We start from the raw sequence: 27,900 nt of genomic DNA on the forward strand, positions 1-27,900 counted from the left end.
TAATCTCTCACTGACTCAGTGACAGACAGCTCCGGCCCCGCTAGAAATATTGTATTCATGTTTTTTTTACCTAATTTATGAGCACTCGTTGATTTCCAGCTCAGTGTGAGAGTCTTTGCTGTGTTTATGTCCTCTGATCTCTGCGTGTTTCATGAAGGGCGGAGCTCCACCTGCACCGTTACACTGGCCCGGTGCAGAGCAGACACAGGTGAAGGAGAGCGATGGGAGATTGTTCACTCGTTAATCGATCGCGTTGATATCGTCGTTCTCTCGGGCAAGTTAAAAAATCTATTTAAAAAAAATCCTGAAATGGATCGCCAAATAAACTTGGACAGCCGTGGATGTACCCGAGCAGCCCGGCCAAGTAAGTCTATGTGGGAAACACTGCATATTGTTTGAACCTTCAGTGAGCTAGCAGCAAGCAGTTAACCTCTCCAACAGACTGTCACTGGGAAAATGTTTTATTTGATCATTTTAGCAGAGAAAAAAAATCAACAATAACTTTTTAAATATTTTTCCCTTGTAAGAGCTAAATCCTTTTGAGCACCAACTTTTTACATCTTTTCTAAAGATGGGCTCACAATGCGGCTCGATGTTTTAATAAGTGGGCCTCCAGTTTGTTTATGGAGTACATGAGCAGAAGGGGGGATGCAGCTCACATCGTGCAGTCGGGTTTCACGTTATTCCAGTAATCCAGAGTTGGTGGCAGCAGCACCAAGAGAAGCTTAGCGATGCTCCGACAAAGGCGGTGAAGACGGCAACATGCAAACAGTAAGCTGGCAAACAGATGTAAATAATGCACGATTTAAAATTGACCAAAAAACGTCTTTATGAGAAAGGAAATTAGAGAGAAACGCTAAATGTCAACATAAGTTTTGTTTACATAAAAATTCCACTGGGCACCATTAATGTCGGGTAGATTAAAATGCAGAAGAATTATTCTCAATCGTATCTACACATTTAAATTTGTGGTGATCCACAACATGATTTGCAAATGTATATGACATTTTAAAAATAGATTATGTTCTCAATTGAATCTTTTTTTACCCACAAATTCCACCAAACTTGAATAAATATCCAAAACAATGCTTCCTGTGCATAAAATATCTATGAAAATGTCTAAATGTTTAAATGAAAAAGTCTTTTTCCAAATGGAACTTCTGAACGTAATGAACTGAGTTTTACCACTCGACATACATTTGTGGATCAGAAGAGAAAAATAGTCTCAAAACTCCACAAACAAATGTGTTGCAACATTTCAGGAGCAAATATTATTAGATTAATGATCTTTAAATTGGACATCGGAAACTTTATCGAATTTGAGTTGTATTTATTTGAAACTCTGGTTTACATGACAACTGCGGGGAGTTTGGGGTCTCGATAGGAAGACCAATTGGTGAACACCATTTAAAGATCCTTAAAAAAAACCAAAGAGAATGTTTTGTCTCCGTCGGTCAAGAGCTCCAGTGAATGTGTAAATATTTCTCTCTTCTGATTCTGCTATTTGAATACACACCGAAGGAAAAGAGCTTTAAATAAAAAAGTGAGAAATCCACAACCACTTGAAGAAATAAATCAACGTCTTATTTTTGACAAAGAACAGATCAAGTTGATCGCTCCTTCAAAAACAGACAACTAATCCTGCCCCGTCTCTTTGTGGATACGTGCTTTAATCTGCACGAGTTTGAATCGCTGTCACGTCTCTGACTTCACATGTTGAAGTGCTGGTTCCTGGTTTGCGCCGGCCTCCTCTCTCTGAGGTACAGGTTGACATACGAGGTTATGAGATCATCCATCTTGTAGCCCTTTTAAATAAAAGAAGACACACAGGTAAAGAAAAGTAAATGGCGAGAGTACACTTCCACTCAGCGCGTGTCTCGTGACAGATCTCACCAGTGAAGTTTCACACAGGAATTTGCTGCCCTTCACTAAGCTGCCCACAGTCATGTGAAAGTAGGTGCTTCCACTGCACCAGTTAGCGATGCGATTGAATGGGTGATTTTCCAGAACGTCCTACATAAATAGATAAAAAACAACAACATGAGAAATATGAGCAGGATTTTAAATTGAATATTGCTACTGAAAATATTTGACTCAGTCCAACCTTGGTTCTGGGGTGGATGATCGTGAGCCCTTGCTTGCTGATGGCTATTCGCACGATGTCTGGGAAATTGGGCTCTGACGTTTGCTGAAAAGAAAGTTGAAAAGGCAAAATTAGGAAACTGTTCTTCAGCGTCGTCGCGACTATTTGCTTTCTGCAGCTGGAGTACGCAGGTGTCGGAGGCTGCGAGGGGCGGAGAAAGAGCATCAGATAAACACACCAGCCTGATCACAGACGGCAGCGTAAACGCTCGCTGCAGCTCTTACCTTCACGTCAAAGAAAGCACAGCCGAACGTCGGCCAGCGGCAGACCGCCTTCAGAAATGCCACCTTCGCTTCTTCAACAGTCACAGCTTGTTTGTTGAACGAGGCCACAATACTCTGAAAATGAAAATATATATATCACACTCCGATAGAGGACTCTTGTTTCGGGGGGAAAAAAGGCTCTGCACCCCTTTTAATGAGGGTAATGATTTTCTAACACCCCCACAGCCCTCTGGGTAAATTCTAATCGAGCCGAGACAGCGATCTGAAGAATGCTATAATGGTGATATTGTTCATTCAAAGGAGAAGTCTCATGATATTCTATATTTTTCTCCCCATAAAGAAATCCCCAAAACAGATCAAATCGAACAACGGATGTGAGCTTCTTATTTCTCTTTGCCACAGAGCTGCATCAAACGAACAACTATCAGAACACATCAGTGAGCATCATCACCAGTCCTCCGGCTGACATGTTCCTGTATTACCATGAATACACACTGAAGTCAGTCCCACATAAACTGACCTGCCACTTGTACACCACCTGTTTATTCATCCCAACAAACGCACCATTTCTACTTGTTTGAGTCATATTTTCTAAAACCTACAGTGCACTCCAGTTTTAGGTTAAACACTTTGGATTTTTGTTTTTGTTTGTTTGTATTATACTGTGCACAAACATGCATTCTCACCACATTCCCCTCAGCCTCAGCTGTACTTTGTGTTTAGTCCAAATTAGCAAACGTGAGCATGCTAAAGTATAATTTTGAGTTTGGTGAATATTACCTGTCAGACATGAGCGTGTTAACATTTTTATTGCGTTAGCATGATGACATTAACATTTTTGTCAAAGTGCTATTTAACTATTGCCTAACTGAGCTGCTAGCGTGGCTGTTAAAGATTTACATCTTCAGAAAGGATGAGGAAGTCTGAACATGGACAGTTGTTGGTTTTGGTGTTTTTATGAATTTTCTTTACAAAACGACAACAAAAAACAACAAACAACAAAGAGTAATTTGAGTTTTCTCCTTTAAGCTTTCCTACCTTCTTCCACTCATTTTCAGACATGGCCTTCAGTTGGTCAGCCGGCACCAGCTCCTTCAGCATCTTGGGGACTTGGACTAACTGGCTCTTGTCATTGTTGACTTTTATTCTGAAGAGCAGAGTCCCAATGTTGACCATTTCCTCTTTGGTGCAAACATGATAGCCTCTCAGGTACTTGGGCAGCTCCTGGCAGGTAGAAAGACATATGAGGTCGGTTTTTTTGTGGTGTTTTCAACAGATCTGGACCCCAGTTTGACCTTTGAACCTTCGACGTAACGCCCCTTTTTACTGCCTGTACCGGCTCTATTCTATGCGACTCTATTTCCTTTTGGTACCCGGCACTTTTCTGGATGTTGTTTTCAACTGCAGATAGTACCGCCTCAGTGTGGTATTGTTGCCATAGCGATGCTGCGTGAAACTACCACAACTGCTGGATAAATGGTAAATGGTCTGTACTTATATAGCGCTTCATCACCTTTGCTGTCTCAAAGCGCTTTACATGGTTTCCCATTCACCCAATCACACACACATCCTCACCAGTGGTGGTAAAGCGAATTCAAGGTGCTCGCCCTGCCATCAGGAGTAACCCGAGGTTCAGCATATTACCCGAGGACACTACAGCATGCGGACAGAAGGAACCAGGGATCCAACCGTCAACCATTTGATTAGTGGGCAACCGGATCGCCCGCTCTACACAGCTGCCCCGATCCTTTGGATCCTTTTTGTCGGCAACCAAACAGAGGAACGCCTCTTCAACGGATCTCTGTGGTTTTGCTGGTTGCCCTTAATAAAGTTTATCCAGTGAATAAAAAAGAATTGTGGTCGCTTTGATAGCTTGGCTCATTAATAATGGCAAGTTTGTGACAGTGATGATTTTTTTCTAAATAAGCAGTTCTCTGCAGTGTTTTCACGTCAAAGGATACCAAGACTATTAAGTATGTAAGTATGCAGTAAGTAATATCCACAACTTTTGCCTCAAGGGAAACAAAACAAAGCAAGTAGAGTTCAGCCAAGCCAGTAGCAACAGTAGAAAAGGGGCTTGTAGCTTAAATTTGTAATCTGCAGCATTGATATATCTCATATACTGAATATGTCGGGAAGAGCTTTCTTTATGGAAATATTTGGCTTTCGTTTAGGTGGATGAAACTAATCAGCCTGGAAAATGTGATGTCATTGAAATGCACCTGTGGGAAATGGAAGATGAGATCGGCTTCCGTGTCTCTGCCGGGGGTCACATTGAACCACAGCTTCCTCATGAAAAACACAAGGTAGGCGATGTTGACCGCCCCACCTGCAGAAAACACACAAAGAAGTTTTTATAGGTAAATATAAACAAGCATCTCCAAGGAAGTCCTGCTGTCACTCTGATCATTGTTATCACCGTCTTGGATCCTCTTGGCTTTCTTGGACCAGTCAGTGATTTGTCTCAGACTATCGAAGAAGTAGTCAGTGTCGTTCAAACTGAGAACCTGGAATAAATAAACACAAGAGACTAGTTTTAGTTCATTGCAGATGGTGGAGAACTGATGCAGAGCCAACATTGCAAAATCCCAGATCAAAATTTGATGTTCAAGGTTGGAAAACGCTAAATGAACCTTGTCCTGGGTTTTGATAAAAAGGCTGAATCCGTCTGCTGAAGACAGGCTGAGCTTCGTGGAAATGTTCTGGATGAGGTCCTTGATCTTGGTGTTCGTTGCCACCTCAAATATCTGCAGGAGAATGAGAGGAATCACTGGTTTTACTGGAGGAATACGGATGAGCCAAACACACCGTGACACCCCCGACCCGGGTTCGTCTGAAGTCAGTGTTCATACCTCCTCTGTGTCGTTGGGGAAGTGGATTTTGTGGAAGATCTGGGTGCTGTTCTGTTGGATGGCGTCCACCTCCACCTGGTGAGGTGGCAGCTTTCTGGGCTCCATCCTAAACCAGAACATCAAATACTTAATCCCGTGCTTTTTTTGGTTTCCTTAACATTTTGCCTCATTTGAACAGATGCTGGAGCGGTGAAGTGTTTCTAATCCACACTTGTGTTGATAATTGTGCCCCGATTCGGACTCCTTCCCTCCCTAATCTCTTCTGGAAATAAGGCTTAAGTGCAAAATAAATGATAAACAAGCTGAAAGAAAAATGTAACCTTGAAAACCAGATGGACGGAGGGCGTCAAATTCCAGATGATAAATGGTTTGAAGCAGAGGTTTCCAACCTTACTTAAACTCACACCATGTACCAAACCAAATTTCAAATGTGCCACATCCCACTGCAGACCAAATCATTTTCATAAAGTAAAATTCAGTTATTTAAACATGCTAAAGGCTCAGAAAGGCTAAATACCAACAACATAGGCTTATTGTTTCAAAATCAAAGAATTTACATTTACATCTGGTTGTTAAAGAGACGCCGCTCTGAGGCTCCACTGACGACTGCGACTCCTATTCAGCACAGACAGGTTTGTCTGACCTGTTACTTTCCTCTCGACTGTATTTTTGATCTTGTAGACATTTATAAATTCCACTCATTCTGCTGACTAAAATCAGCGACTTGGTACGAACCCGCTAACGTTAGTATTATGCTATGTTGAACATGAAGTCACTTCACCTTAAGTGGATAAGCACCCATATTTTATTTCTAAAATATTCAAATGTTTATATTTTGTATAATAATAACTGTTATTCGTAAATTAAATGAACATTTTTGGCCTTAGCCAGCTGCAGTGCAACTGTTCATCCTTTAAGCGAGGCCCTTACATACAACTGGAGGAGCCTTGCGTAGATATCATAGTTTGGAAATCACTGGCAAAGAAAATACTGTACACGTCATCAATCTGTCTTATACATGTTGTTATTCATTCATAACTTGTTCATTCCACCAAAGTCAGATTGCCGACATTTGACAGAGACCTTGATGTAAACAGTCTCTGGCTACATTACTTCAAATGTTCTCAACACGTCCAAATTTCCAAAAATGAGTTGCTTTCATCACTGCATATGATTATATTCAGGGTTCCCATTGAATGGGGGTTTGTTTGTAATACAGTCCATTATTTTAATTGTTGGCCATCTGTGACTTAAGAAAAAACGTTGATGAAAAAAGCCTGTTAGAGGCTGTTGTCATTTTGTAAATAACCCTGAATGTAAATCAGATGTATTTATAGAGGCCATGCAAATGCTGCCTCCGTGTGAAGGTGGTGCAACATGTGTATGAAGAGATCTGCTGTTTGTTGTGCAGCTGGTTCTGCTTCACTGCACAACTTTCTCTCAAACAAAGAGGATGTCTTTAAACCTCAGTTTAACTTTCAGAGACATTCAGACAGCTCAGCATGACATTTCCTTTTCTCACCACACCAGTCACTGTTTTCTGTCTCCGTGTCGTGTCATTGTGGCTGGTAACCGGGGAGGAGTGATGCGGCATCCTTGAGCCTTTCAGCAGGCGACATTAGCAGCGCTGTAAACGGTCTAAGTTTGCACATGCACTGAAATCAGGGAGGAGCAGAAACTATCAACACAGTCTTCATCTCCTACAACCGACTCCTCGTGTGTTGGTGATACATGTGACACAAACCTCAGAGAGCTCTGCAGCCGCTGCAGACAGTCGGAGGCGAGCGTCTCTCTGCGCCGGGTCTCCAGGAATCGCTGAGTGTGTCTCAGAAGAGACTGGCTGGGAGGAAACAGGCCGCAGCAGAGCCACAGCAGCTGCCAGCCCTGCTCCAAGCTGAACCTGGAGGACGGACAAAAAAAAACCAAACAGATTTAAGATGTTGAAATTAGACTCAGAAACACACAGAAACAAAGTGAGGTATCACTTCAGATCCAACACTTCTAGACAGAGGTTCAAATTTCTCTTGTTTTGTTTAGGGACATAAAATATGAAAATCCTTTGATTGAAAAAGGCTGAAGCACCAACATTTTCATCATTAATCAAAACTGTTGCCAGTTACTTTTCCAGACTTTATGTTGCAGCTCTACATTTAAGATGAAAGTTTCATTGCAATAAGAGAATGGGCCAAAATGTTCAACCTTTAACAGCTTTAAGTGTCCTTTTTTAATTCCAGTGGGTCATAATAAATGAAAATGTTACTAAAGAAGCTGTACAATGGAGGAACGCGATGTATATTCATGCCCATCATACAGTATCATACAGATGTTGGGTTGCACATACAAAGATAAATCAGAGAACCTCTCTGTAAATCTGAGATGATTTATGTTATGATTTGGCTCTATATTAATAAAATAAAATTGAACTTGAGGTAGTGACAGGAGGAGAAACAACATGTGTACCTGTTGTTGTTGCTGGTCATCTGCTTCATGATCTGACAGTAGATCTCATCTCTGAGCGTCTCTTTCTGAGTGGCGGGGCCGAAGATCTGGTCGGTGAGCTCGAGGGGACTCTGCATCTGCTTGGCGGGGTAATCTCCCATATACTTCAGGATCGGTACGCAGCAGTCAAGGAGGAACAAGGATAAACATCCTGGTTTCATAAACACTCGGAAAGATTAGCTCGAGCCGATGTTGTTAGCTGGTGGTGTCTCAGACAGAACTGATCACAGATATATATTGGTATCTGCGTTTATGTTCGCTGATATGAAAACTTTTTGTTACAAAACATAATAAAGAAAAATATCCTTCAGATAAATTTGAAATCGTTCTATTTTTTTTTAGTTATTTATAGTTATTTCATTCCCAGTGAGGTTCAGTTTCAGTGCTCTGAGTCGCAGAGGACAATACGCTGTAAGATGTGCTGCCTCTATCACATATCTTTGTTACAACTGTCAAAAGAGGTATTTCAGTATTGGACTTTTCTTTTTACTCCCTAATATTGGTATTGTCATCGGCCCCAAAGATCCAGTAACGGTCGGGCTCTAATAATGATGAACTTTACATGACAGAAAAATGTCTCTTTGAATTTCCAGACTTTTCCTGACTTACTTACTGTAAAGGATGATTCTGACTGATCCTGTCTCCATGTTGGAGATAATGAATCACAAATGATGTAGCTGCTGTGCCAACATCTGTAAATGCCCTCAACTCTCTCACTTTGGAGACACACATTTGGATCCTGCTGCTGTATGTTAGCTCTGTGTAGATGAGTTAAGAATCCTACCAACGTCTGTAACCAATAAAAAAAACTCTCCAGTTCCTCAAAACGTTTTGGCAAAACCTGGATAACGGTGTGTGTGTGTGTGTGTGTGTGTGTGTGTGTGTGTGTGTGTGTGTGTGTCCTAAGACGTGAAAGTGTGCGTTAAGTGTCATATTAGAGTCTCAGTGTGTGACAGTTGACAATTTTCACTTTCCACACGGCGTCTGAAGCCTGAAGCAACTGAAACCATTTGTTTTTGTAAGACGGGTCAAGCGACATGATTGATGTGTGAAAGGTTTGTGACACCAGAGAGGTTGGATGAGTTCGTCGACACTTTGTGGGCAGCCCAGTGTCTGGTCTCTGCTTGGTTAATAGTAGAATTCAAAGACACTTAAAGGTACATTAGGTGCTGCCTGTCATACGGTCCAAGAGATGTATGACGACAGAGTCTGATAACCACTACAGTAACAAACCTCCTTTAACATCGGTGCTGGTCTTCCACGGGGAGGCTCACTCTCCCTCTGGCACGCTTCACCACGTGTATCAATAAATATTTGTTTCAGCCAGGAGACACCCAAAGCTGCATCGGTGTAAAACCCAGTAAAAAAGTGCTGCTTCCAGTGTGTGGAGGATATAATTGAAGGCCAGACAGGCTTTGTGGCTGAGCTCTGAGTTGCCCACCAGCTTCTTGAGGAGGGGCTGTCTGATTGGCTCTCTGGAGTTGACCCACAGCTTCTCGGGAGCAGCGTTTCTAGAAATCACCTGTTGGTTCACATCCTTGGTGGGCTGCCTGTAGGAGACAGGGAACAGGGTCAGTACTGCTGTTGTCAGAACTTTTCCACTAACCAAGAAAACCATGCAGACTGCAGTAAAATGAAGAGGACTTTTGTGGCTACCTAAAATACTCGATAGAGAATTCTCTCAGTGTGGCGAGAGTCAGTCTCTCCACTGTTCCTTTCTGATTTGCCTCTATGATGTTCTTCCTCTGGTTTGGAGACAGGTTGAGGAGGCTCTGGAATAATAAAAAAAACAAAAAAAACACACCCACCATATTTAATACGGCACAGAAGTGGGGCACAATAACTCATCTGTCGAGGATGTCGCTGACAGCTCCGTACCATGACCTCGTTGGTGGGTTTGCTGAGCGTTGGCAGGATTTGAATGGCCTCAGTTGGGACGGCTCCGATTTTCTTCGTGCTTTCGTTTTGGCCCTTTAACCAGCCGCGCTGCTGAGAGAACTCATCGTCCTTGATGATTATAATGAGCTCTCCTTTCTTGAAGCTGAGGAGTGTGGGGTCATCTGGAAAAGAGAGAAAAACAAGAGAATCAGAAATCGGACACATTTTCTGAAGGACAGATCAGCTGTGACGACGAGAGAAAGAGAAATCGGGGCTCTGACCTTGCCTTTCCGCTTCCTTCAGGGTCACAGCGTACTGGGAGCGCTCTGTCAGTCCACTCAGGAACTTGGTGATCAGTTCGACCATGTCCTCTGTTGTGGATCCACTCAGAGTGAAGTCTCCTTTCAGTGTCAGCAGACACACAGCCTGGCTGGACGCTTTACCCTCCCTGAGTCACACAACAAAGCAGGAAACATAAGATTAATGATTAATAACATGTCCCAGTAAACTTTCTTCCCTCTCTGTTTTTCTTGGATCAATAAAAAGCATCTCTACCTTATGGTGTTGACTGCAGCGACTTCTGGGAAAGAGAGTTGCAGCAGCCTCTTCTCTCTCTCGTCCAGGAAGGTGATACCAGTCCAGTTTATGGCCACGATGAACTTGCTCTTTGGCAGTGGAGGACCTAAAAACATAAAAACAGGTAAGGAACCCAAGAAATTAGGACTCATGGCAGACATGATGGGAATCATGAGATATGTTCCGGACCAGCAGAAAAGGGTTATTTGCACTTTCTGTGTCAATCCTTTTCAGAGTTTCTGCAAAGAGTTATATTTCAGACTTTTTTTTAAGGCATTTTAAACATTGCATAAACTAATTAAATAATTGTTTTTATACCGGCTTATTTATGAAAGATACAAATGAAAACCACATTTATTTTATTGATGTTTGTTCCCATATTCTTCTTCCGATCATTATATAACAATATCAGGACATCAGTAGTCAGCTAATTAAACGATTCGCTGTTTGAAAGATTATCGACTCTATTTTGATGACCTAAGTACAAAGTCTAAAGCACAGTGTAAGAGTGCATTTAGTGTGTGTAAGAATCCACCTCTGTTAGTTTAACAGCAGATAATCAGAATTTTTAGACTGCAGTAATTTTAATTTTACTTAAAGAAAGAATGTGAAAACTTTTTCCATCACTGGCAGGGTGGAACTTGTGTGCAATAAATCCTGGAGTATAAACAGGGTTCGTTTTGGGTCAAAAAAGAAGACATGGCAGTCGTGGTGCAGAACAGAGTTACATTACTTCTTACAAGATGTCATGACATCAGAATGAACACCGTGTGTTTAGGTTGAAATAAAGAATAAACAGCTCAAAATTATTAAAATGAGTTAACTTCATTATACATGTTATATTGTGACAACTTCCTGGCAACGAGTAAATACTTTCACCTTCCCAAAATGTTGTAACTTTAGCCAATTAAAAACAGGAACAAATATAAATAAACTGCAGGTTTAATGTGTTTAAATAGACCCCCTGTGTGATAATGACATCAGAGCTCCTCCTTATTTAACAGCTCGCAAGACTCAATTTTACAAAGTGGTTGTTCCCAAGTAAACAGAGAAGTGAAATGTTGTTCCTCTCCCACTTATTCCCACATAATCAACTACTTTACTGGAGTCTCAACCCCGGCGGTGTAGAGCGTCTATAAATATCTTGTATATTCCAGTCTGACATAGATACAAAAAGCAGCAACAGCTAATTGCTCAGAGGGCTCTGGTTAAAAGCAGCAAGGCTTCACTCCTGATTATTCACTGTCTCCATCTCACCGAGGGAAATGGAGAAATGTCTGTTAGACAAGATTCAAAATCAGCTGTGTAATTCAGAACTATATCATACTCTGTGTAATTCATTCAGTTTGTCTTAAACTCCCTATTATTCCTCTATATTATATACTACATATATTCCTAAAATATTTGGCTTTAACAGTATTCAGCGTCAAAATGTAAAAAATTATAACAACTCTTTGTTTTTCTAATCTTTCTATAAACAACAGCATGACTGAATTGATAGAGGACAGTGTTTTAATTTCCATTTTGACCTCAAGGTGGGAGCGTTGCCAGGCTGTTACTATGCCTTAAACCCGACACGATGATAAAGAAGCGTGTCTCGTTGGCTTTGGTCACCATGATGTTGCAGCAGCTGGGTTACACGTTTTGCTCAGAGCAGCATTCTTTGATATTGGAGGGTTTTGATGACAACAACTCCGCACAGGAAGATTTAATTGAGGCTGCTGCTGATGAGGAATTACGTTTTGTGTCAATCATGCATGAGCATGAGAATGACCATCAAAAATGAGTGGTTAACATGAATCTAGTTAGCAGTCCAAAGAGAAGATGAGGAGATCTTGTTACCTAAACTGCCTCCATTATGTTCCTATAAGCACAAATGTAGTTTTCAAGAACAAATTTCCAACTTGGGAAGACAGTGGGACATGCTGGTATATCTTGGAACACCTCCTGAGAGGTGATTTAAAGACCACCACTCGACCAGACAACCTTCTTAAGACAGGACTTTTGCTGATTGGAGTTTTACATTCTTTATCTGGAAAATTCTGTGTCTGTGATGAAGTTGCTTTGTTATCTCTGAACAAATCTTGATGTATAGATCTCATCCAGTTTCCACCAGGAGTTTCAGAGCACCATCCACTGTCACCTTAGAAACCTTCAGTTGGGCATCATTTAACACTGAAAAGGTCCCTCTTTGCTCAGAATAACAATCTGACTTCTGACACTTTCACTTAGTTCTGATGCCATGTTTCTTACTGTCACAATGCTAGAAACCTCAGGCACGACCATATATATATATATATATATATAACAGCTTAACAAGAGCTGATTCACTGGAAGGTACTTGGAACTTAAGGAAGTAAGACCTTTTCTAACAAGAAGTTAACATTTTGCAAAGTCCCAAAGAAGGTCTGATAAACTTACAGTCCAATATGGAGAACACAATTAGTATCACAATTAGTCAAACTATAAACTTACATACAAAACAAAAGTTTCCTCTGAGCAGATGCCTACCTGACACTTTGACAACCTCGAAGAACCTAGAGAAGAACATGGGCCACTTGTCTCGGGCGTAGTCCACCATCTCTGCCTTCACTGAATCTGCCTTCTGTCTTGAACTCAGATATGGACCCTTAAAAAGAGACACATAGATTAGATCTCTTTCAGGCTTTGTTAGAGCTTTTTTTTCTTTTATTCTTTCCAAGCTGCACAGTCTGATAAAGGATGTCACAGACCTGAGCATGAGCAGTGCTGACAAGCTGCACCCATTTGGCCTCTGACTTGGCCTCCAGCAGGGAGCTGTTAAAACACTCCAGTACAGCTTCCTTCACATGCTCTGGACTGCTGTCTGAGTTGTGCTGGATGTACAAATGTTTTGCAGCAAGCTCAATGACATCATCCTCCTGAGAAAGTGAAACATGGGGACAGCAATAGTCAGTTTTTTTCCCCACATGTAGACACTTGTTTACAACCAATGCAAACCTACCTTTCCACACTGGTACTCTCCAAACTTCAGACCGTGGATGATCTGTTTGTAAATGAGGTCTGTGCTGATACCGTCCTCACTGCACTCGTGCCAGGGGGTGAAGACCTCCTTGCGGAAGAAAAGACGCCAGGGAGCGTGCTGCTCCTGGCCTCCTCTCCTCTTCACCTCCTGCTCGCATTGGGAGATGGCGTCCATCACATGCTCCCGGCCGCTGCCCAGAGCCCACACCTTCAGGACAGATCAACAAATCAAGTTTTAGTATGGGTTCATCTATCCAGTCACATATCTCTACTAGAATCTACCCAGCAATATCATCAGGGAGGCATCTGGTCATTCTGTAGCAGGATCCTGATGGAAAAACTGTGTATGAGTGTAACTGGAAGAAGGACGCTCACATCAAATACTGATTTGATTCAGTTTTTTTTTGTTCAGTGACTGCAGATGGTATAAAGTTATTTGATTAATGTGGGTGTGAATGCAGTCTTGTCATAAATCCCTCTTTCATGTAGGTTAACATGTTAAAATTGTTCAGAAACTGTTTCAGAGAAGCGATGATTCACCTGCAGGATAATTTTACATGATGCAGTTTATGGTGTTCTTTAAATCAAAGTGTGTTTCTCATATTTATCCCAACCTGAGAGATTTAAAAGGGATGGACAAAATAACAGAAACATCAGTCAGTCTAAAACCTGCAGCCTCTAAAACTTATTATACTGATGTACTGTATATTTTGCTGGATGAGTGCTGCCCCCACAAATTTGTTTCGTATAAATAAGTAAAGATCAGTTAATACATTCCAACTCTGAGCTGCTGTTCCTCCTCTGTATATTTGAAAAGCCTCATCAAACATGTATATAAATGAGTACATATGTAAAAATTCAGTCTTTATGCCAAAAGGGGCACACGTTAGGTATCTTTTGGAGGTCAGCAGCATGTAGAAAGAGCATGAAAAGTTAAGTGACTGTAAGCTGTAACAATCTCCACTGCACCACACACATCTAAATTAAAAACATTTTAGGATCAGTATATGTTTTAGCTAAATAATTAAACTACTTGTTTTTCCATTTTACCCAAAGAACAGAAAACAAATATTTTTCTTTCTGTTCATTTAAACAAAACCAAACTGTAAGTTTCATTATTAGATTGTTTGATCTTTCCTTCTGCTGTCATTATAGCACTGACACCATCAGGCACGGCGGGTACAGGTTTGCAAACCTGGTGCTTTGCGCGGCTTTGGTCAGGAGGGTGAAAAAGTCCTCATTTTAAAACCCATTTTAAAATATTTTGTGTGTTGTATCTTCACCGCAAATCATGTGATTTATTGCAGAAGCCTCAATTTGGATGCTGTGATTACCACACGGGGTATTTTTCCCATTTTAGAGAGAAAGACTTTGGATTTGACTGTTCTAGTGTAACTCCAGACTGTAAGCCCATCTTGGGATATTGGTAGTGTTGCTTCCGCAACAACGTCTGTGGTAAGCTGTGTACTTGTATTTGCTTGTAAACACTGATGAAGAAAATGCAATTTGTGATAGCAGATCCACTTATCAACTGTTATACAATACGCTTTAATGTGAGAACTGTGTACCTTTTCATACAAGGCGACATAGAGAGAAAAGCCAAAGGTGTCTTTGAGTTTGACTTTGTTGGAGAGGAGATGGCAGATCTCTTTGGATGTAGATGCCGAGTCGACAGGAAGGTTGATGCAGCGACCGTCCATCAGAGTCACAGACACAATCATGGGCTTTTTTGTTTTGGTTGCCTATAACAGTGGAGAGAAATCACCATGTTTATTCAGTTGGAGAGACACATGTTGTACATGTATGTTTATTAAAAATCTACTCACAAAAATATTCTCTCACCTTTAAAGGTATCTACACATGCATTAGTTTAGGTTCAAATGCATCTCTGAGATTTCAGCTGACACCTAAATACAACTCAGGCCAAAGGAATTTTGTTTGTGGTGCTTACAGCATAAAATAATTACATCAAGTTTTCATTTCACTCTGAATTATACTTGTAATTATAATGTACCACCAAAGAAATAGTCACTATGAAAACTGTGGACAGTGAGGTCTGAGGATTATTCTGAGGTCTGAGGATTATTCTTAGATAGACTGTTGTTGCTGTCAGAATGCTTTAAATATCATTGTTAAATGTCTTGAGCACATTAAATCAAATTGTACCTCCACTGAACCAGTGACATCAGAAACATTAAACCTCCTACACTTAAATATACAGTGCATTCAGGAAAAATTCTTTCCACTTCATGTTTTAAACACTTAATTTTGTTATAAATGTAATTCTAAATTGATGCAATTGATACTTTTGTCCACCAAGCTGCACTCAATAGCCCATAATATAAAAGTGAAAACATTAAATTTATTAAACTTTCATTGACTAAAGTAGTCTGACTCTGTGGGGTCTGTGGGGACTCCAGTCCACCTGAAATAAGCTGAATAGACTGGACAGGATTCAGGAGGGTACACACCTCTGTTTATAAGATCCTGCAATTCCCACTCCATGTCAGGACAAACACAAAGCATTGAAATCTGAGGAAAGTCTCTGTAGACCTCTGCCATCAAATTGTATGAAGGGAGAGATCAGGAAAAGTTTTAAAACCATTTCCAAAGCTTCAAGTGTTACCGGGAGCACAGAGGCCTCAACAACTGTGACATGGAGGACGTTTGGAACCACCAGGACTCTTTATAGTTGGCTGATTGAGGAACCAAGCAAGATGGGCCTTTGGGATGTGACCAAGATCCCAGCGGTCGCTCTAACAGAGAATCAGACACCTGCCAGAAGGACAACCGTCTCAGCAGCAGTCTATGAATCTGGCTATCATAAAAGAGCACTTAGACAGAAGCCCATATGGAAGACCACTTACCACACAGTGTTTTAAGGACTGTGGGAACACGAGGAAAACAATTCTCTGGTCTGATGACACTTTGTCTGGCAAAACCCAGGCATGACTCATCACCAGCTAATACTATCCCTATGGTGAAGCATGATGGCGGTAGTATTATGATATGAGGGTGCTTCTCAGGAACAGGGAGACGGGTCAGAATAAAGGTGAAAGATGAATGCTGCCAAATACAGAGCGGTCCTGAAATAAAACCTGTTGCAGAGAGCAGGTGACCCGAGACTGGTGCAACGGATCACCTAATGAGAAGCATGAAAATAACCTGAGGCATACATCCAAGACAATGCTGGAGTGGCTTTAAGATAAGTATCTCACTGTCCTTTAGCCAATCAGAAAAATCCAAGACTTAAACCCCAACAGAACATTTGTGAAGAGACCGAAAGTTTACAGTTCACAGACAGTTCTCCATCAAAATACTGATTCAGCTTCCGTTTTAGATTTTTAATAAATTAACTAACAACTTAAAAACCTCTTTTTTTACTTTGTCATGAAGGGTTATCTAGTTTAAGATTGATGAATTCAGAACACACTGCATCATTGACAGTGTCAGTCAAGGTACCTCCAGCTCCAGCCAGGTCGGAGGCTCCCCTCGTTGTCCGTTCATTGCGGTGCGCCGCAGCCTTTCAGCACAGTAGGTAGCATAGCCGCCCGGAGCAGAACGGATGAAACTTTGGAGGTACTGTCGAGACAAGAGATGAAAAGGGGATGAGTAAACCATCACAGCAGGCCGTACACTGTTAATGAGACAGAAGCAGGCAATACGACTGTTGTACTTACCTTCATGAAGCGCTCACTGGGAGGAAAAACACCCAAACAGAGCGACAGCAGGATCCAACCACGGAAGTAGCTGCTGCGAATGTTGTTGTCCTGAAGCTGCTTGCAGATTTGACAGTAAATCTCATCCCTGGCATGACAACACTGTATTAGCAGAGGCTCAGACAGAGGTAAGCACAGCAGAGCAATGTGATTTGAAACTCCTTTAACCTGAGGTCACGTCTGACGATCGCGTATTCCACGATGATGTGGAGCTTTTCAAGAGCTGTCAGCGGCCTGTCCAGGGTGGGTTCCTCTTCGGTCATGATATCACTGTCCTCCTTCACCGTCTGCAGGGTGGGAGGCTTGGACACTTCGGTGAGATCCTCTGACTGTGAGACAAAACATAACATTTCCATCAGTGTGTTAAAACCACAACGAGGCTGAAATATTGTCTGGAGCTCCTCCTCACCTCCTCCATGATGATCGAGGGCTTCCTCAGGCTAGGGTTGGATTTTGGGATTACATTTTCCTGAACAGAGGATGATTTTCTGTTTCTGGACAGCAGGTCAGTGAATGTGGATCCCTTCCGTGCTCGGGGGCTGCTCTCCGGTACAGTATAGGCGTTCGGGTTTTGAGCTTTCGCGCCGGGAATGGCAGAGGCCTTCCTGTTCCTTGTTAGAATGTCGGTGAAAATGGAGCTCTTCCTGTTTGGTGTCGGCTCCTCGGGAACTGTAGAAGGCTTGCTTTCTTTTTTATTCCTTAGCATCCTCTAAAATAAACAAAGACATTTAAAGATATATTATAAATTAATGTTAATATAATACAAAATAATCTAAATTCATCACCTTCCTGTGAGGATATTTACCTGATCCAGGCCCACCATGTTGCTGAGACGTCTGTCTTTTCTGGAGATCAGGTCCTGCGGCAAAAATCGTTCCTGTATGGAACTTCCTTGAACTTTGACCTGCTTCTTTGGCTCCGGGAGGTCTCCCATGAACCTCAGGATGACCCACCACACCGTCAGCGATGCCTGGTGAAAATCCAACACAAATGCTGTTGTAATTTTATGAAACTTTAAGATCAAAACAACTAAAATTAGGAAGTGTAGTGGTCTAAGTGAAGCACCATAACATCTCCCTCGTCCTCGTGGTAGAGGAGGGGCTGTCGAAGCCTCTGACGGACGTGGGTGGGGGTTGCGGCACCCTGGAAGTACATGGAGGCAAATTTGGAGAAGGAGTACTCGTCCAGGTCATCGTCATCATCTTTGGGTTGTTCTTCCTCCATGGGGAGATCATCGATGTCTATCTCTTCAATAATTGTTTTTTTCCCCTCAAAGTTCTGGAAACACATACAAATATTTGTGATTTATCTTATCGACTCTTATCAATAATCCAACAACACAAACTGTTGGTTCTCGAACCTCAAATCCCAGAGGCGCCTGCCCCTCCTGCCCTCCCACGATGTCGGGCAAGAAGTCGAAGGCGGTGTCCACCACCTCCTGCTCTGTGATGGAGTCAGACTGTGCTTTGGCCTCCATCTCTCTCTTCTGCCTCAAGATTTCATCCAAGTGTTTCTGTTTCTCCAAAATGGACTGCTGTTCTGCTTCTTTCTCTTTGGCAGAGAGATACAACTGAGAGAAGACAACACAGAGGATAAGGAACCAGAGAAAAAACAAATTGTCAAAAATGTTTGTCAAAAATTGTACAAAAATGTTTGTAACCTGGGTGCTTTTCTTGATCAAGTAACGTATGTTAGAACATTAACATAAAAATTTCCCTCTGAGGGATTAATAAAGTATCTCTCTCTCTCTCTCTCTATCTATCTATATCTAATTCACAAAGGTTAACGCTTCCTGCTGCTCTGTGCACATTAGAGTGCAGTGCTTCATTTGCACACAACAGGAGCAGTCTCAGAAAATTTTGATCCACCCTCAAAGTTGGTAAGTAATAATTAAACAATTAGAATGATAGCCTAAAATTAATCAATGAACATGTGACATAATGTGATCAAATGAATGGATAAATGGTTGAAATATTGTGCGGAAAGAGATCGGGAAAACAGTTGAAAAAGAAAGCTGAAATTAATGGATAAACAGGTCATGTGATCATCCCTAATACACTCATATTAAATCCAATATCCAAGTCATGGATAAACAGTGGAAATATTTAGCTAAGAGTTATGAATAAATGTTTGCGAAAGAATAGCTAAAAATAATGTATAAATATTTGATGTCATCAGCTACAAGTACCTGGTTCAAATAGCTAAAAACAAGTTAAATGGTTGAAATATTAAGTTGAAAAGAATAACTAAACAGGTGATTTAGCTTCAGTAATTCATAAACAGTTCAAATAATTAGCAGAAAGCAATAGTTGGGCAGTTGAAACATCTAAAAGTGAACATTTAGAAGATGACGGGTGGTGTTGATGGAGGGCTTCTGTTATTATACTGGGAACAACTCTCGAACTTTCCCTCAGTTGTTACAAAGAAAAGGTTCCTCGTTGTTCTTCCAGTCAAACTTACATCTGTCTTCGTCTTTCTGAGAGCTTTCCTTGCCAGCGCTCCCCTGGTGTGTGCCTGCAGCAGGATCACAGCGTCCCTCTTGCGCTTCCATTCCTTCCTGGCCAGGTATCCTCTGATTTGGGTCTGCAGCACGAGGGCCGCCTCCCGCTTCTTCTTGTACTGGAAGTGGAGCTGACGAGAGCGAACCTGAGCCTGCAGCCTCGCGAAGCCCCGCTGCACCTACAGTCAGAACATAAAAGAAGGCTTAGCGCCAGCCGGGCCAGCACTCTCCTTTCAGTAAATACTGATGTTTTCAAAAGAAACTCACCACTCTGTACAGCTTCCTGCCTTTGTGTCCTCTCCAGCATTTCTGAATGACGAGTGCGGCTGCTTTTTTCCTCAGGAATTCTCTCCTTTAGAGAACATGAATCATACAGACATGAGGCAACAATTCACATGAAAAAATAAAAGCTCATTTTGAACGTTTTTGTTACATACCTGTATTTGTAGCCTCTCAGGACTTTCTGGATCAAAAGTCCTTTCTTGTATAGTTCTTTCATTCGCTCCACTTCCAGCATTGTGTCATGGTTGTCCTGCGAGAAGAGCAGCGTTTATTATTTTATTATTCATTATATTATTATTAGTATTATTATTTACAGTATCCTTTTACAGACAAAACACAAGCTTCCCATGTTTTCTACATGGGCCACATGTGAGCACATGTGCGACACATGTGGCAACATATCATAAGATGGGGAAAATATATGGAAAAGTTGTTGTAGGGGAATCTACATGGGCTTCACACATTATGAGGGTGGATGGGTAAATTCAGAGACTGCTCCTGTTGCGCAGCACTGTGGACGTGCACAGTGGAGGAGGAAGGCATAATCCGAATCACTAATTGTTACAAATTTACACGTTTTTGTGAGCACTGGTCTGTGTGCATGCCGATTTCTCAGTAGACATGGCCAAATTCTCGGCAACAGAGACTCTAAAGTGCTTCAGTAAGCCTACAGCAACAAGGTAATGAGCCTGTAGAGGTGTTTTGAGTGACATTTGCATTTCCGAGGGGCCCAACGTCACTGTCAAAACCCAAAAGAAGCTGTCTCGGAACATATTGATCCACCCTCGTACACCATGAAAAGGTTTCAAAACCACATGTGGTCACATGTGATAACAGGAGTTTTTGCACATGTGAAATTCACTTGGTTTTTCTGTAAGGAATGTTCAGTATATCAATCAGAATTTATTTATTTATCTATTTGCTCACGTCACTCATATTTCTTTGGCTTTACATCCTTCGACACATATCCCTCACCACAACAACAGACTGTACATTCAAACGCGAGGCAGCACCTTTAGGAATATCTTTGTCTTGCCCATCTTCCAGTCTCCCTCTCCACCCAGCACCGATTCACAAATGCTTTCACAGCACTTCTCTTTGCTTTCCTGTCAAAGCAAAATCATCATCATACAAACAGGAGATGCAAGAAAAGTTGAGAAAAGGTGAAAGCTTTCCGTTTATAACATCCAACTCACTGTTTTGGGATCGCAGATGTAAGTCTTGAGGAGGACGCGGTAGCGACCCAGAAACTCATCGAAGGTGTAGCGTACGGGATATCCAGCTTTGCGGATCCTGATGGTCTCCATCATACCGGAGTAGCGGAGCTGGCGCAGGCACAGATCTCTGTCAAACAGCTGAGGCATAGAGGCATGACATGAGCTTTTCTTACAGCAAACTGTTTCAGATTTGATACGGTCCTGTTTTTATTCAGGCTGAGTGAATCTTCTCCCCTCACCATGGGCTTCTTGAAGTCATTGGGTTTAATGCAGCGAATGAAATAAGGCTTGCACGCAGTCAGGGTCTTCATCAGGGAGTCTAGGGACTGACGGAACTGGCCGGTCAGTGTTGGAACACGCTTCTTATCAACTTTTTGCTGTCAGACACAAACAAAGGTCACAGTGTAAATAATTACATACAATATTGACTGATTAAAGTTTTAGGTCTTGAAAAGCTGCACTCACCTTCATGCTGTTCTTGGACATGGTGATGATCATCTTGGGGTTGATGTTGCTCTTGATCGCAGTGGAGTCGGAGGACAGCATATCATGAAACATCTGTTTGAGGATTTTGTTGGTGGAGGTGTTCACCAGCTGAATCAGGTCCGAACTGAGGGCATCTCGATTCTTTTCAAGGAAACCTGAAACAAAACAGAAAATTACAAAGTTGGATCAATATATTCTGAAACTGCTGTTGCTTGGTCAAAATCAGCATTCGAGTATAGCATGTTTTCATGTGCGCTGATCCGACACGTCTGCGATTTCCCCGTGGACATGACCAGAGGGCATACATCAAATTTTGTGTACAACTCTGAAAATCGGCAACAGAGACCCTTAAAATGCTTCAGGAAGCCTATTTCAAAGAAGCTATCAGCCTGGAGAGGTGTTCTGGGTGTCTTTCGCAATGCTGAGGGGCCGAACGTCACCGTCTTAATACCGAAAAAAAGGTGCATTTTGCATTTGTGGGATTGTGCACCATTCATTTTTTGGCAGACTGTCAACAGCGAGTTCGACTGTGATTTTTTGAAGCGTCTGAGGGAAAATGTTTGGTTCAAATGATCTGAAACTGTGGTGCGATGGCACGTGGCTGTAAAAAAATGACAATGCATCCGCTTATAGCGAATTAAAAACGCACCATTTCTTTGCCCACAATAACATAATCAGAACTCCCCACCACTCCTACTTGCTGGATTTGGCTCCCTGCTGCTTCTTTCTATTTCCCAATAATATGTCACAAGTTTTGATGTGGGCTCTCTGCTCAAGTTTCAGGTGCATAAAACATCACAGACGCACCCCCATCACTGTTCACAAGAACATGTGTAACTCAGGTTCTGACTTCGATCAAGCAACAGTATGGCCATCCAGACTTATTGATCCACGCTTGTATTAAAAGAACGATGTGTTGTTTTTAAAACGGCACCTTTTGAGTCGTAGTAGACCACTCCTGCAAAATGATGGATTCCAAACTTTGTCTCATAGTTGTTCTTTGGGGGGATGTAGATGTCTCCTTTTCCATGGACCTGGTTCATCTTTTGGAGCATGGTGGTATCTGTGCCCTGAAAATGAATTAAATTACACAAATTAAATCTGCTTTGCTTTGTTAAAACAGGAAGTAATGCGGTACATTGAGGGTAGAGACCTTCGGGAAGTGGCTCTCCTCGTCAATAAGCGCCAGCATGTTCAGAGGTTTGTTGGCCAACAAGTTCAAGGTCTCCTGGTTGTCCTTGTAGTCAATGCGCTTCCAAACGATGTTTTCACGGGTGTACTCCTCCTGCTCAAGCTTGAAAACATGCTTGACGAAGAACTGCTGCAGCTGCTCGTTGGCGTAGTTGATGCACAGCTGCTCAAAGCTGCACGAAGCAGAAAGATGGATTTTAGAATTAAAAGAGCAGCAACAGAACTCTGAAGTCATGAGCACTGCTGTAAACACTGACCTGTTTTTGTTGAAGTTCTCAAAGCCAAAGATGTCGAGAAGGCCTATCGACTGTCGGACATCACTTTCCTCCTCAGGCGGCTTGTAAATGACAGTGTTGATTTTGTCCACGACCCAGATGAAAAGTTTTCCATACATAGCCTGGACAAATAATACAGAGAATAGCAATAAAAGCACCACACAACAGATGATACTGGTCATAACTCGGCTTTCTGAAAGGGGTGGGCATGAAAATCAATGGCTTCAGCCTCCACCTCGTCAGTCGTGTTTGATTTTGATTCAGTTTTTCAGAACTTTCAGACATTTCTGTTCAGTTTTTATAAATAAATATTAACTCAATCAAAGATAAAACTTCAGGTATTTTCCTGTGAAGCTCCCAAAAGTCAAAATGTCCCCTTGACCAACAATTTAGTTAATATACCATATGTCAGAACACCCTGCACGCTTGTTAGCCTAAGCTGTATTTACATTTTTAGATGTGCTGGTAAATGGATTATGTTTCCATTGGTCAGAGCCAAGCTGGTTGTTTTCCCGTTTCCACTCTCTGAGCTAAGCCAACTGCCTTTTAGCAGTAGATTTATATTTAATGTACAGATATGAGAGTAATATTAGTCCTTTTAAAGAAGCATATTTCCCAAAATACCTTAATGCAATAACATTCGTACAAACAAAATGATAACATATCAACATAGTAATGTGCTAAAGGCTATTATAATAACATGCTAATGTTGACATTGCACCATGCAGCAGAATTATTAAAGTCCCTCTCCTGGCATGAACTAAACCCCTGAAAACGATCCCAGAAAAAACATCCCTTAAAGTGGCTTATATATTTCTCCAAACCTTTGCCATGATTTAGTACAGGAAGTATGAATATGTAAATGATCTCCGCCTCTATCTCCACCCACGCTCTGTTGCTACTCAAGCTGGCAGCTCACTGATATGGAAAGCTCCACCTCGCAGGTTGACAGGATTGGTTCCTTGGGTATGTGATGTCAGAAACCCTGGATGTTGGAATCGGTGTATCAGTTGTACACAACAGTTACAAAGTGGAAACGTTAAGCTAAGCGTTTTAGCTTGTCATAGTAGGAAAAGCAGAGGCGTTAAATTAGTCGTGGCTCTGTTCTATTCAAATGAACCTGTATGCACAACACCAGGATCCTGAAACCAAATCAGCTTTATGGAATTCAGCCATCATTACTTCTATTATTTACCCATACGACATGTCAAAATATCTTCCAAGTAAATGCCTTTCTTTCTGTTTTCTTTCTCCTTTTTCAGCATTCTCACTATTTGGTTTCCTGTTGTGTGGTGAGCATTACAGACTCACTTCGCTAAAGTCTTTTTGTACATTAGCTGTTCAAATAAGCTTAATTTACTTTCTTTGTTAAATGTGTGTGCCCAGTGTGACTTGTTTTACTTTGACGAAGGCGTCCCTGCCGTCCACAGCTTGATCCGAGGTCAGAGACTTGATTACGCTCTCTCTGGCGGTCATGAAGGATTGCTGAGTCAGACTCTTCTCCAGCGCTTTGGGATCCACCTGAGGTAACGAGACAAAGCGGTCAGACGAGGTCATCTCTGCAATCTGTGTATCTGCAGAGAAAAACTGCACGTGCCTCCAAAAGCTGGCTGGCCATGTTGAAATTGGAGGATTCAAGGATGTCACTGCCCTCCAGGTTATTTACAATGGTGGCTAAAACGAAGAAAATAAAAGTCATCTATTAAAAAGATGCAATTATTTCGAGCATTTGAGAATAATATCAAAATATACAGTACATAAATCTTATTATTGCCTTTACCCTCAAAGTCTACATTGCCCAAATGAAGCATGGCAGCGAGCAGTTTGGAGATTTCCCAGGAATCATTCTCTGTGAACATGAGGACCTTCAGAGCTGAGCGGAAGTGAGCGTACTGCTTCACATCATCACGTCCTTCACAGCTGGTGCACTTCCCCTGGTGATATGGTTACATGCTTTAATGCTGCATATAATAAGCCCTCATTATGATTCACACTCCATGAATTTAATCAGTACAGGCAACTTTTTTATTCAGATTTCACACCATGGTCAGAAACTTGTACTCCACAGCGTTGCCGAGGGAGAGAATCTTCTTCTGCTCTGCTGACATGCCCATCAGCATGCAGTAAAAGATGTGGTAGTTTCTTTCCTCTGGCTCCTGCATATAGATGCACATGTATTTTAGTACAAGAAAAATTTGACTTGTACCACATTACTGGAAATATTTAGTTGACCGATCTCCCCACCTGACGACAAACTCTGGACTTCTCCAGCAGGTACTGCTCAACACGGGCCCCTTCAATGGCACCGCTCTTAGTGAAGTACACGTCAATGTATTTCCCAAATCGACTGGAGTTATCATTGCGAACGGTTTTGGCATTACCAAAAGCTAAAAGGAAAATGTATGTTTTCATTAGAGCAGATCAGGTAAAAAGGGGGATCAAGGTGATTAAAAAAAAACTGCCTTTTAATGCTCATACCCTCTAAGATGGGGTTCGCTTCGAGGATCTGCTGCTCTATCCAGGAGTGCTGGCCGCTCACTGCTGCCAGGAACTGCAGCATCAGCTTGGTGTTTTCGGTTTTCCCTGCTCCTGATTCTCCACTGATGGGAAAAACAAAGAAGTAAGCAAGTGTGAATGACAGGTATTTATGAATGTCTTTTGTGTTGCATGTTTTATTTTCATTCTTGTATGGTTCAGAAATTACTTGAAAAATAGATCTCAGTCTGTTGTGGCTGACGATTTGTAACCTTAATCTCTCAAAATGAACAAAGGGATTCCACAAGGATCCATTTTAGGTATTGTTCTCTTCACAATCAGTGTTAATAACCTCAGCCTGTATGTTAATAAATGCTGACTTCCTTTCTTTGCAGATGACACTACTTCTTGTGCAGATGTCCTGTCTAAATTTCTCCCAATGGTTGACATGGTGATTTAGTTTCATGTGATTTATAGGCACAAATCAGCTTCATTTCTGATCTCCTAAATGACATCCCCACTAGTTTCAGCAGTGTCACCTTTACAAAACTGTAAACTGGACATCGTTTCTTGACAAAAGTAGGATTCTTAATCTGAATTGTCATCGCTTCTTTGTTTCTTTTAGGCAATCTGTTTTTTGTTTGTTTCTTAAAGGAACAGTTTGACATTGGACCTTTCCTGTCAAGACATTGTCCAAACATAAGTGTGGAATAAAATGTTCACATATGACTCTGCAACAGAGTGAATAAGTGAATGTCGCAGAATTATAAACTATGCCTTCAAATACTAGCTTTAATGCTTTATAACATAATTCCAACATGTAACACTCATTAATATAAAACCAGAAGGGTTTTCTGAGAGTGTAAACCTCCACCAAGACCAATAGTCCACAGTTCTCAAATCTGTAATCACAACCATATAGTTCTGGATACTGTAGTTCCCAAACTGCTTTCTGTATTACATTTGCACGAGTACACTACATGTGTATCCCAGAGGATCATTGGTACCATTGAATGTGGGTTGTAATATGGAGTCATCTATCTCCACAATGGTGTTTTGTCATTATTAAACTTTACTACCATTTTCTGGATTTTAAGATGTATGGAATTCATTACGGGGAATTGCATCTAAATTTTTGTGAAAATAAAAAACTATTAAGGAACACGCCGTTTGTTTTAAGATGCACTTCATGACTTCATTTTTCTTTGTTGATTTCCAGTTATACTGCTGACAGACAAACAAGCAAACTGCACTGAAAACAGCTTGTGAGTTTGCTCTTTCCCTCATTTGAATAAAACTTTCAATCACATGACAGTCTAAATGAACAAAAACAATCTGGAATCTGCCTGAGTCTCCTGCTATGTGTCAAAAGCACACCTGATGACACAGCACTGGTTCTTTCGGTTGCGCCGCATGTTGAAAAAGCAGCTGTCTGCGATGGCGAAGACGTGCGGCGGCAGTTCACCCAGCCGTCGGTCTGTGTACATGTGCACATGGTCGGTGGTGTAGAGGGGCAGCAGCTGGTAGGGGTTCACTGCCACCAGAATGGAGCCTGTGTATGTCTTAAAACAGAGAGGGATGTTATCACACAGTGGCACACTTCTTTAATGTGTGTGTGTATGCGTACATACATGAGCATAAACAAGCTATTATGGTGGGAGTATGACCTCCAGCCAGTAACCCCGAATGACCCCGTGTTTGGTCAAGGTAGCATTTAAACATTTCACGGATTAGTCAGGAAAATCTGTGCTAAATGCTGACGCTGATAATGATTGCAGAGTGTAAAACAAGAGAATAACCGTTTGTATTTTTTGCCCTCAGCATTCAGCAGTAGTATTTTTATATACTATAAAATATTTCGATTCATAATTAATCACACTGTTGAGCTTTAATGTAGTGACGCAGAAACACCGATTGTATTTTTCAACAGAGGCTCATTTGTCTCTATGGAGACAAACAGCAGTGTGATAAACTGTAGGGCAAAGTCTAAGACTGAGAGCAGCTCAAAAGCGAGGGATGACACAGGCGAGAAAGCAGTTTCACAGCCGGTTATGGACACCATAAAACAAGGCGGTTCTGCATTGTGTTCAGAGAATAGAAACCTACATAGATGATGCCTTCTTTGTGCCGCACCAAAAGGTTCCTGAGGAGCCCGGCCTCGTTGAGATCACCGAGCCTTATCATGTCATCCACGCCTTTCACGGAAGTGGGGTGCATCGGCCTGATGCTACCTTCGTTCTTGCTCTTGATCTTGTGCCCCTGTATGTGAAAAATGTTATTAAAGAATTGACATGATAAAAATGGATAACACTGAATTTTTCTGGATGTGAGAGAAGTAGTAATCAGTTGTGTACCTTTCCTTCATCGTCGATCAGCTGAAGCTGCCCCGTGTCTGTCACCATAACCTCTGCCCCGATTGGCACTCCGGCACCCGTGTCCACCCATACAAATTCCCCCTGGTGAAGGAAACCAGAAGTTGTGATTAAAAAATGTGCCAAAAATTGCCAAGCAGTTCTCGATATGACTGTCCGAGCTTCATGAATTTTAGAAATTATGTGTACATATACATACCTTACTCAA

The 27,900-nt window shown here is 41.7% G+C and overlaps 1 protein-coding gene across 1 annotated transcript; it reads right to left on the bottom strand.

Annotated features, from left to right (window-relative positions):
* Positions 1-443: 443 nt before the first annotated feature.
* Positions 444-27,773, bottom strand: LOC138199007 (unconventional myosin-VIIa). The gene is made up of 46 exons (XM_069150866.1): positions 27,675-27,773; positions 27,427-27,579; positions 26,698-26,882; positions 25,324-25,445; positions 25,090-25,232; positions 24,888-25,001; positions 24,626-24,779; positions 24,443-24,519; positions 24,247-24,366; positions 22,828-22,967; positions 22,533-22,743; positions 22,314-22,449; positions 21,359-21,534; positions 21,133-21,270; positions 20,873-21,031; positions 20,690-20,782; positions 19,832-19,926; positions 19,662-19,746; positions 19,355-19,573; positions 18,255-18,464; positions 17,960-18,172; positions 17,700-17,864; positions 17,304-17,603; positions 17,063-17,223; positions 16,856-16,982; positions 16,638-16,757; positions 14,744-14,917; positions 13,156-13,383; positions 12,905-13,072; positions 12,684-12,801; positions 10,152-10,278; positions 9,878-10,044; positions 9,597-9,778; positions 9,375-9,490; positions 9,114-9,268; positions 7,680-7,833; positions 6,964-7,119; positions 5,220-5,325; positions 5,001-5,114; positions 4,787-4,874; positions 4,590-4,696; positions 3,406-3,591; positions 2,368-2,481; positions 2,105-2,188; positions 1,894-2,013; positions 444-1,805 (listed from the first exon to the last, which is right to left on the bottom strand). The coding sequence occupies exons 1-46, from the start codon at positions 27,720-27,722 to the stop codon at positions 1,710-1,712; spliced, it is 6,624 nt and encodes a 2,207-aa protein (XP_069006967.1). The 5' UTR covers positions 27,723-27,773; the 3' UTR covers positions 444-1,709.
* Between the last annotated feature and the right edge of the window lie 127 nt (positions 27,774-27,900).

Source organism: Embiotoca jacksoni, unplaced genomic scaffold, assembly GCF_022577435.1.
Source record: "Embiotoca jacksoni isolate LCO1_2020_lvr unplaced genomic scaffold, fEmbJac1.0.p SCAF_16, whole genome shotgun sequence".
Taxonomy (NCBI): domain Eukaryota; kingdom Metazoa; phylum Chordata; class Actinopteri; family Embiotocidae; genus Embiotoca; species Embiotoca jacksoni.